Source organism: Diadema setosum, chromosome 18 (assembly GCF_964275005.1).
Source record: "Diadema setosum chromosome 18, eeDiaSeto1, whole genome shotgun sequence".
Taxonomy (NCBI): Eukaryota; Metazoa; Echinodermata; class Echinoidea; order Diadematoida; family Diadematidae; genus Diadema; species Diadema setosum.
In genome coordinates, this window is record NC_092702.1 from 34,516,523 (window position 1) to 34,528,532 (window position 12,010).

General features: G+C 38.1%; 1 protein-coding gene across 1 annotated transcript in view; it reads right to left on the reverse strand.

Annotated features, from left to right (window-relative positions):
- LOC140242095 (uncharacterized) overlaps positions 1-12,010 on the reverse strand; it is a 55,890-nt gene that overhangs the window by 22,897 nt on the left and 20,983 nt on the right. Inside the window, exons 3-4 of the mRNA XM_072321855.1 lie at positions 4,470-4,622; positions 2,413-2,499 (exon numbers count right to left, since the gene is read on the reverse strand). Coding sequence (XP_072177956.1) covers positions 2,413-2,499; positions 4,470-4,622 — 240 coding nt within the window. The remainder of the gene's footprint in view (positions 1-2,412; positions 2,500-4,469; positions 4,623-12,010) is intronic.

The following is a 12,010-nucleotide window of genomic DNA, read 5'->3' on the forward strand; positions in this document are numbered from 1 at the left end:
AATGCCATTACTGTATGTGCAATGTTTCTTGTGAGTCTAATTTTTTGCAAATCGGGACTTCCCAACACTTTAAAGCGTGTGGTTGAATTAGCAATTGTGGAGTACAACCTGAATGGAGAAATGTATGTATGTATGTCACATTTATGTCGGGCTCAGAGCTGATATTTGTGCGTGTTTTTGAATTTGCAAAAATAAAAACTTTGTGAAATATTCAACATATATTCGGGGGAGTTCGCTGATAGTGCAGAAAATATCACCTTGTCATTGTTAAAATGGCACCTGTATTTCACAGCTATTGGAGGAGACTACTGTATACACAGTTATTTGTGCGTACAGATATTTTCGCGAGTGAGGAGGTCACAGACATTTTCACGAGATGTTGTTTTCGCGAATTGACACAGAGGTCTTCATCAGCGCACTATGTACTACCTAAATTAGTGTATGGTGACATTTTCGCGTGTTGTTAAATTTGCTGTCCACCTGTGATTCTCGACCCCGCAAAAATAACAGTTTATACAATAGATGGAAGTGATCAATTTCATTAAATATGCACAAATTCAGACAGAAATTTACACAATTTTGCTAATTAGAGAGGGAAATAAGAACTTGGAATCTTCTTAATAATGCCACTGAAAAGCCAGTTTACATTTAGAAAACATTAGACTCTTTTAACCCTAACTAGGCCGGGGGGGGGGGCCTCCGAGGCCCCCCCTCGACGTTCCGCGCGATGTATCGCTAACGCGAAAAGCTATCGCCGCGACGTTTCATGACTTTTTTCTTTCAAGTCTCCCGCATCTTTTGACACCAAATTTGCGATGCCCGGGCGCGCGGTTTCGAAGTTGCGCATAAATATGTATGTGCATGTCAGACCAAAAATTGCTCAAAAACTTGAATTTGTGTACAATTTCAATGCAAACTGTGCTTACAGGCAAATTTCACAAAAGCATGATTATTTGGGGGTTTTATTGATTAAAATCAATTATTAATATATTTTCTTGTTCTGAACAATGTCGCAAACAAGTTTCATCGAAAAAACAATGAAAAACATAAAGTCGAAAAAACAAAGAAATACATAAGAAATTCAAAAAACAATAAAATACTTAAGAAATTTTTTCTGATGGCACAATTTTTTTGTCTTATATTTGCTCAGGACACTAAAAAGAGTATTTACACAAAAAATGTGCCCATTTTGAGCTTTATTTAGTGATTTATACCAAATTGTCTGATTTCATGCATCATCATGCATAAATTAGCATAATTTAGCATAAATGATAATTTTTTTCTAAATTTAACTTCATGGTACTTTAGATTGCATCATAGGCAATGTGTGTGCCAATTTTCGTTGCGATCGCGCGGTCGATGGCCGAGATCTGGAGGGGGGGGGCCTGGGAGGCCCCCCCCCCCCCGGCTCTATGATCTTCCTAAATAGCCCGGCCTAGTTAGGGTTAAAATCCTGCAACTGTAACAATCAATATGCACAACACAGGGCTCATACTAAAGATAATTTTGTCACTTTACTTTCTGAAACACTACATGAATAATTGAAAAAACAAGGCAAGTGCCAAAATGTGTCTTGCCCATTCGCGCAGAAAAAATTAATGTCTTTCTAAATCCCGGAAGTTCATTGACCCCCGCCTATGACCTTTGACCTTGTGGTGACCTTCAACTCCCCAAGGGACTTTAACCAGACAAGTTTGGTCACAAACGGATATATGGATCAAAAGTTATGAGCCATAATTGATACGTGCCCTAACAACATAACATTGGGCCCTTAAAGTTTGTTGACCACTGTCTGTGACCTTTGACCTTGTAGTGACCTTCAACTTCCCATGGGACATCTACAATCCAAGTTTGGTAACAAACAGACATATACATCAAAAGTTAAGAGCCATAATCAAAACGCACCCTAAAAACTTAACATTGGGCCATGAAAGTCCGTTGACCCGTCTGTGACCTTTGACCTTGTGGTGACCTTCAACTCCCCAAGGGACATCTACCATCCAAGTTTGGTAACAAACGGACATATACATCAAAAGTTATGAGCCATAATCGAAATGCACGGTAAAAACTTAACATTGGGCCCTAAAGTTCATTGACCCCTGCCTGTGACCTATGACCTTGGGGTGACCTATGTGTTTTGTAAAATGTGTAACTTTGTATAACCACTCTTCCCTCCAAGTTTGATTGAAATTAAAGTCCTCAGCAGAGAGTTATTTAAGTTTTTGCAGTGTTACGGACGGATGAAAGACGGACGGACGGACACCGCAGGCGATCCCTTTAGTCTCCCCGCATCTCCGGTGGGCTCGACAAAAAGAAACAGAATAAGAAGAGGAAGCAATAATTCATTCAAACGTGATTTGAGGGGCTGGCTTTATGGGATAAGAAATACAGAAGTGAGGATCAAGTTCTCACCCCTAAGGTTGAAGGATCAAAGCTCTTAGTACCAGCTTCACCCTGTTGTACAGTCCTCTGACAGCTTGGACACAACCACAACGGCATCTGTGAAATGAGAAACATCAGTCTTATTTCATATTTAGTTTTCACTTCAAATCAATAATGAATGACTGCACTGAAATATTTACTCTGAATACACATATAGTGTTTAAAATGATGAGTCTTGTGAAACTGATTTTTAAAAGTTTCTCACTCAATGATTAATTCTCCATTTTTATGGACTGTCTATACAATGTAAATTTATTACACAACCAAGTTAATACTGTGACATCAAAGGTACAATGTCTTGCTGATGCCATGGTATCTAAAGTTATTAGCAATACTTTTATCCGTGATTTCTAAAATGCCCTAATGGGCCAATTTCATTCAGAATTGATTTTAATTTGGCATCATGTGAAATTGTCATGCTTACCATGAAAACTTATACTAAAGTCTACCATGTGAGAAAGTTTTCTTTCTTGAGGTATACCAAGTTACAACCCTCGTTCGCTTACTGTTAAGATCATTCATTTTATGCAGTCCCTAGAAACAATGCCTGGCCTGGCAACCAGCATTACACTGCGGGTCACTTTAACTCATCTGCAAAATGCATCATGTCAACATTGTCTAGTGTACTACATTGTACAGTGTATGTATAAGATGCATGTTTCTGAGCATTAGATGCAAGTAGCTGCTATTCTTAGCTCAGAATTTTTAAGCACATACGGTGACTTGTGCAAGGGCTTCTTGATTCTTCTGACTTTGTGTGTTTTCAGAAATGCTAATCAAGAGCAAGTCATCAATATGGATGATGGCGGAACACTACCCGAACACATTATAGCACTGATTAGAGGTGATGCATGATCTTCAAACATCTGCGTCCAATCTGGATGTGGGAGGGGGGAAGGGCTTCACAGGCAACAAAAAGGGCACGTTTTCAAATGATCCCCCAATTTTCCTGTTACTCTCTGGCCAAACAAGCTGCAGCTTCCTGCATGGCTTGCTCTCACGACTGTCAAAACCCTCATAGCTAGTCTTCAACTTCAGACTCCAGTCTTGCAAAGTGCCAGTAGGTCACTTCTGTGATTAATGCTTTGCCTCTGCGATTCTTTTCTCTTTTATCCGACATCATATCATCCTTAACAGACATCTAATTAGTGTTTGTAATTAATAAAATCTTTGAATATCTTTTCTTGTTCACTATTAGAGACCTGCAGCCATTCCATATCAGACTACATACACATTAAAGCACTGCAATGCACTGGATATTCACTTCCTATTAGTCAGCCCCATCCAGATTTGTTGAAAAAGGTTTTCATTAGTTTGTAATGATAAAAAGATGTTACAACATATGCCTCAGTTGCTGATAGTGAGCACCTGTGGTCAGCTACTATTTGTATCAAGATACATAATGTATATGTTAGCTGTCATGCTAATCTGTACGAGAAGTACGAAATAGTAGTTGGCTGTGTCATTATCATAATACCTGGTATGTACAGACAACAACATATTTTAAAAGCACCCCTTCATGACTGGATCGCAATTCGTGGATTCATTTGTATGAATCGAGCTGAATGAAACAAGTACAGTGTAATTCTACTTTTCTACATGATCTGCTCTTGAACAGAGTGTAGTCCATGTAGAAGATAATGGGACTAAATTACTCAATTTCATGCATGCACATACTGGTTTACAGTGAACACCCTCACCCTCGCAGTACATACTGGCCACTGCCTTCATCATTTGTTATGCCGATTGCCAACTTCTCCATGGGTGAATGACAATTTTACATAAGTCAATGTGAGGTTCCATATCTAAAATATTACTCTTGCAGTGACTGTCCTGTTATGGATTCCGTCTATTTCGCACATCCCCACTGTTTTCCCCTTTCCTTTTACCACTCAATGGAATGAATGAACCTCTCAATTCCTTTTATAATAGAGGATTAACTTACACTATGCGTCATTATCACTACACTGCATCACACCATCTGCTGATCCTTTGTTAATAACTACAGCTACAGAGACAGTGCTTACATGTGTGGAGTGTGGCTGCCTGTTGTTCTCCTTCTCGTCACCAGACCCTGGAGGGATGCGGTTGCCGGGCAGGTCAGGGCGCTCCTGGTGACACAGCACGCAGTGGTCTCGGTCTAGGTAGGGGTTGTGGCTGCGTGGCATCTGGCTCAATGGCTGCACAAATGGAAATGAAATGGAATTTGCACAAATTAACTACAGAGCAAAAAGAAATAATAATATTAAAATAATAATAAAATTATGTTACTCGTTCACTCTTAAATGAAATTTTGAATAAAAGGTGGGAATAGAAGACTAATCCTTAACCAGCAATTAATATAAAGATATTCTTATCATGTTTATATGTTATTTTAACTGTTCAAACAATCACCAGCCTCATGTTTCCCTTCAAAACAAAACAAGAATGGACAAATCCACTTTCCATTCCCATCTCCCACATACCCCCCCCCCCCAAAAAAGAAAGAAATGAATGAAATGCACAATATTCTAATTCAAATGTTTTACTACCATATTAATCATAGAAGGAATGTACAATATGAGGCACGAGACATTGAAATATATTGCTGCATCGTTCCTTTAATATCCATGAAACCTTTTCATCTAAACCATTGGACTGATTTCACTCACCAGTCTTCTGGTGATTTTGTATTTTTGTTGTATTCTATATATATATATGTGTGTGTATATGCACTGCCACAAACTGACAGTGCAATAATCATAAACAAAATATCAAATATTTGAACTTGAAACAACTGTTATCAAAGAATATGAGTTTAAAACACATTTGACATGCCATCTGGGTGTGAAAAGCAAAGCATATATGCATTATTTTGCATGAGTGAACACTGCACACGGCAAACATGGTGAGGCAAGACAGAGGAGCATTTTTGAAAGGCTGTCACTCATAATCATGTACTACCCCCTCGTATTCTCTGACTTCCGTGCCCACTAATGACTTTCTTCACAACTAATACATGTTTGCATCAAAGACATATTCTGCTGAGAGTCTTATTCAACAAGGGGGAAAAAAACATAGACATGCCTTTCAGAACCAAAATATCCTGATTCTCTGTCACCTCCCTCCCACTCATACAAAAAGAAAAGAAAAGAAAAGAAAAAATTGGGGGGGGGGGGGGTCAAGAAGAGGGGGAAAAAAGTTCAACACTTTGGCACAATGTTGATTCATCCTCATCTCACCAAAAGAGAGAGAGAAAAAAGAATATGTGCTTGCCAAACAGGAAATTGTCTGGAGGTGACAATTTTAAAGGTATGAATCAGATCTCAATGTCAATACATGAAGAATCATTATCAATAATTCACCAGGCATACCAGTGTGTTATATTTAGAAAAGGTAATTAAAGGCACTTGTATTGTAAAATATATATAAAATTGTGAACATGAAGCATGTATCATATAAAGATTGATTACATAATGCATGTGCTTGGGAAAATGATACTGTCATGTTGGGTGACATTTCTGTTCAAAGAGCACTAAAAATGTCTTTTAAAAATTAACTTAGTCATCCTTCATTGTCTTGAAATGGTCCTGTTCATACTTTAAGAAAATTCTACTGGGTCCATTTCAGAGAACTTCAGGTGTGTATGATTTGCAGAGGATGCAATTTCTGCGTATCATTTCATATATTAAAAAGAAAACTATTCACATGACACTCATCTATGAAATAGACAAATTTGAAAAAAAAAATAACAACAAAATATTGCATGATTACTGGAACGCTGACCTAGTGTTAATCTCTATCATACTACAAGAATTCTGTTTTGTTTGTGTTTTGTTGTGCAAAACAGTCAAATTCAGAGTTTATATATATCTCTTAATGAGGACTTACATATATGTATTCTACACGATATCTGGAACATTTACTTCCAGAATTCCAAAAATTATATAACTAAATATATAATTTTTCCACACATGTCCTTCTTTTGGAACAAGCACCAACACCACCCCCCCCCCCCCCAATCCCCATTACAGGAATTTGCAAAAAGTGGCAATCACCACAGTACCAACTACTTTTAAAGTGGAAATTTTAGCGGTGTTAAAATTTCAGCGCATTTTGCGCAACCAGAAGCTAGCACGAAAAATAAAAGCATGTGAATATTTTTGTGTGCCATACGTTCAAGTACTTGATGTTTTGATTCCACAGAATTAAAAACAAGCGAAAGTCTTCTTACACGGCCAAGCGCAAAAAATTAGTCGCGCGAAAATATCCACTTTTAAAGTGATTGGTTTCTGCTGTTCCATTTGTAATTTAAGTAATCAGTACAAGTCTGTCTTTGGGGAAATGGGGCCTACTTGTATAAATCTATCTGGCCACAAATTCCCATCCCCTAAAATAACACCATAACATTTCTTTTAGCTGGTATTCAGAAGAGTTTTTTAAGTAATCTTTAATGCATAATGCCTGTCTTAGCTATTAATCCATTGAAGACTAGTCCTCGGTATACTCGGGCATGTGTCTATGGGAAATGAGTGATAAAGCAAAATCAGTCCATCCTCAACGGGTTAAACACAGTCATTGAGTAAACCCTAGCTAGTGGTATGCTACACATGTAGCTTATATAATACTTTCTTTATCATGTAAGAAACATTTCAATCTTATTCCCGCGGAGAGTGTGTGAGAGATATAGGGAGATACAGTAGAGACAGAGTGAGTACGTGTGTGTGTTTCTATGATATAACCCAAGGTCCTTGAGCAATTACGTGGGAACAAATGTATACAAACAATCTAAAAATATCCTTCTTTCCACAACCACACCTCAGCAATTTATATTCAATTATCACAAATAAATGCTATGACTAGTCATCATGATTATTAAACAGTATCACAGGCCATGGATATGCCATAAGAGTGCAAAGCCTGTCTCAAAATTCAATTTCAACTCTGTCGATCATTCAAGGAAAGATATGCAATAGCCTAAAACAACCAGGGAGAATGCACAAACAGAAGCTAATTCTCCACTTGAAAAAAAGAAAGAAAGATGAAATAAGTGTGTGTATGGTAGAGCTTTGTAATAATTGATGAAGAGTCACTGCCATAGTGTAAAAGGGTAAAGCAGAACACGTAGATCCATGGCATTTACCGTCCTCACCACCAGAAATGGAAGGGTGTCGGAGAGAGCTGGGGCTTGCTGCAACAAGGCCCCTGTGACATTTCCACAAAGACCACCCCTGCCAGCCGCCTGCCTTTACTCTGTGTTATTCATATCATTATGGCTGCGTTCAATCGTCTATCCTCATTCACACTGGATCTCTTTCCCTCACACTGGATCTTTCTCCCCACGCACTGAAAATGTCACAGTCAAATACGCTAATCATTTGGCACGGATATAATTAGCCACATTTTGTGAATCACAAAGTAAAGTGAATGAAAAAAAAAAAACCAAACTGAGAGTATACCACCGTCCTTCAGGCACAAACACACAAACAAGTGGGACTTATACAAGTGTAACACATGAATGTGTGAGTTGTGATCACACTCACATTAGAATACATGGGGCATGTACATCATGTACCACTGGGAAAGTTAGTGGCTGAGAAAAAATGCCAAATTATTTTTTTTTTTCTTTCATTTATAATCTCCAAATATTTTTAAATCATGACCGATGATTAATCTCTAGATTTCATAACAAACAGCAACAAATACTACTGATTATCACAAATACTCATTCATAAAACAGAAAAAAAAAACCTTCTAATTTCATCTATGTGTATTTAATTTTCCACAGCCAACTTGGGTGAATATTGCAATGAAGCATATATGTTATACACTTTAAGAGAAGAAAAACAAGTCAAGTTTCAGTAATAAATTATTTGAAACACAATGTCAAATTTATTCTGAATGGCTCATGATCCATATTCCTAGAATTCCAAATTGCAAACGGACACAAAATTTACTATATTCTTTAATCACTGATAAGCAAGTAGATAGGCCTAGAGTATTTCAATACTGTAGAGTGTGAGGGACAAACAAAAAAGGAAAGCTTTTTTTCTCTCTCTAGAAACAAATTCTTAAAGATGTATGAGGCAGCTGCTGGCAGTTGTAACCTTGACTTTCAAGCAGTTTTCTTGGATAATGCATACCTGCAGTTCTGATATAACTGTAATTTGGTTTGCCACAAGGCTGCAAATTGTACAATTCATTTTACAGTCTGAACTCACAACTACATGTACAATAACCAGGGCAAAGATCAATGCCAGCTTTCCACATTCACTACAGAGGCATAGGCCTATATATACCGTTTGAAAATCAATACGGACTACAGTAATATAGCACAGTACATACAACGTATATTGCACGCTGATGACTTTACTGGCAGAAAGATTTGTTGAGATGTGTGGAAAACTGCAAGAAATTCTGTGTAACCTAAGAGTAGTGACTACGCCAAATATTTAGCAAGGCTTTTAGTTTCGCAACATATTTTACTTGCGAGTTGGGTGTTATTCATGAATTTAGAAACACACGAAAAATATCAACTTTCATTCAGACAAGGATGGACGTGCCTACATAATTTATATATTTCTCCATTCAGCAGTGTACTCCACGATCACAAAATTAACTACTTGCAGAATTGTTGTGAAGCCCCAATTTGCAAAAAACAAAAAAACAAAACAAAAAAGAGAGAGACTTGCAAAATATAGGGAGTATACAGTATGTTCAAGTAATTAGGAGTCACTGAACCTCAGAGTCTTCACAAAGATATGTACAATTTTCCTTTTCTAACAACAAAAACCTGGAAAACACTATTTGTTAGCAACTGTTTAAAAAAAAAAAAAAACAGCTGTGCCTCAGCAAATATCCATAAGCTTCTCTATCATCCTCCAAAAAAAAATCGAACCGGCTGAAGTAAAAAGTAAAAATATATTATGCAATCATGATTTTTTTTTTAATACCTCGTGCTTATGACAAATTGCTTTTTCTGTAAAGATGTAAAAATTGTCAAAATTTTAAAACTTGTCTTATTTCATGCAGATTTGCTGAACTCTTTACTGCTTTGGCTTGGTTTTGTTTTGTTTTGTTTTTGTTTTGCTGATTTTACATGCTTTACCAATGTCACCTTGAACATCAAGTGGACTTTCCCTTTACTAACTGGGGTCCCCCAATAACAGGAATCACCTTGAGACAGAGGCCTTGAAGTCAGGGGTGAACCGACAAATATTTTTTTCTCAAAGAGGCTGACATAATTGAGATCAAATCAAGAAAGAGTCATTGTCAAAGCAATATAAACAGCATTGCATAACTATGGACTCTTTAAATAATGCAGACTTCCATCTTTAATGGGAGCCTCTTCGGCCGGAAATATTGTACTTTTTTTGCGCGGATGGTCAGACTGCTAAATTGCCCATCATCCAAGGAAAATATTTTGAAGTCTCGAACATGAGCATGCATTTACAATATGGTGTGGGAGATGTGAGAAACAAAAGTGATTGAATCTGCAGAGGAAATGGATACACTCTCCCATAGTTTCACTTTGTCTGCACCTCGCCATGTCTTCATGCAATGTAGTCTTTGTGTCCAAACTCGTCCTTTTGCCATACCACTGAGGACATCACGTAACTGGAAAAACAGTCAGCAAGAATTAGCTGTCAGCGGGCAAAACGGCGATTTCAAGACTTCACGTTTCTTGGTGTTACCAAAAAGGAAAGTTACCACACGGCCCTCGCAGTGGAGCAGGGTTTATTGTTGCAGTCTGCGCGAGCTGGTGAATGGAAAGACGGCGGGGTCACCAGGCAAGGGCAATTAGCGGCTGTCATCCGCAAACAACCCTATCGATTTAGCACGGAGGGATGGTGGCTCAATTCTGGCAAACAACATTTTTATTTCTGAAAAGAGACTTCCGACAAAATATTAATCCTGCAAAGAAGATATGAAAGTAGTAAAAAAAAGGAGATGAACTGTACAGTTAAGTGCTTCTTATTGACAACTGGCAGAGATCTCACTATTTGAGCAGTAGTATCATGAAGAATACACAGTTAAAAATGTCACCTTCTATAGATACATCCTTATCAAAGAAAAAATACACGCAAAAAGAATAACTAATGGTTTACTGAAGCAGTCTCACACATATAATGTATGAACATCTGTGTGTAGTCTATCAATGTCACTATTTGAGTTGGTATGTACAACTGTACCTTGTATGTGTCTGTGTATATGCTTAGTAGAATCATAGGCCCAAATTCACAAAGGTGGTTTAAATCAAATCCATGGTTTTAATTTAATTCAAGAACCAAAAACGAGCACTATTAAGTACTTTTCACATGTGCATATCAGCTCACATTCATTATTGGACGCCTGTTACCATGCACAATTGTGTTGCGCTCCGTCGGAATGAGTCAAAAGTCGAAAAAAATGAAATCGTAGTTATGCCTATATGTGAATTCTACAGACTCTAAGCTTTACACTGATATGTAATACAACTCATTTCGATATCCCTATAGATCATAAAAACGAATATAAACTACGTTTATGATGCCAGTCCATTTTCTAAATAACGGAGAAAATCGCTCTCAAAGTTCAGGCTACGTTCAAGCTCACAACCCGTTTCTTTCACGGGACGAAACAATACAGCAGTCCTGCTTAGCGACGGCGTTTACGCTCCATCGCACGCACCACCGTATAAGGCGATAGCTTGGGTATGTAAGATAATTAACCAATCGCAGGACAGGTCTGTCAATAACGATTCTGACCAATACGGCAGCCTGAATGTAAACTTCGGCGCGTTTGTGTCCGTGCCGCTGCCGCCGCATGAATGAGTCGGTACACGTTGTGTGTCGGCTGCGTTGTGGTTTGCCGCAAGTTTTTAACTCACAAACAATAGGAAACAGTAAAAAGAAAAAAGGCACGCAATGCGTCTTACGAGAAGCGTCTTTTAGCGAGGGCGTTGATCGCTTCCATTCTCCTCCCATGTTGTTGTCAATGGAAACTAAAGAGGATGCGTTTAGCAAGTACCAATACCTAAACCTGAGAACCTATTGTAGGCGGGCACGCAATGCGTCTTACGAGAGCGTCTTGTAGCGAGGGCGTTCATCGCTTCCATTCTCCTCCGATGTTGTTGTCAATGGAAACTAAAGAGGATGTGTTTAGTATGCAAGTACCAATACCTAAATAGAACCTGAAAACCTATTGTAGGCGGGGGTTCAAAAGACAGCATCGGTAGAAAAAGTCAATGAAGTTAATTAACGATAGTCGTCTTTTGATATAGTGTTCTTTGCGTGTACTAAAAACCCTCAAATTACGCACATGGTCGTAATGTTGCAGAGCATCAAAGACTGCTTTCGCGTCTGTTCTGCCGCAGCTGTATACAGCCGTAACATTTTGAATTCCCGCCATATTAGGCACATTTCCTTTATAGGCGTTGCGTGCACAGTAATTGTCGCTTATCACGCTTGCCAATGCTGCACATATTATACGTATCAGAAGCAAAGGTTGATGTAGGCTTGACAGCTTCACGCTGGGTTTACAATGATTGTATCATAAATATACTTCTTATTCTCGGTCACTTTTGTAATACCATAGCATATAAAAAACC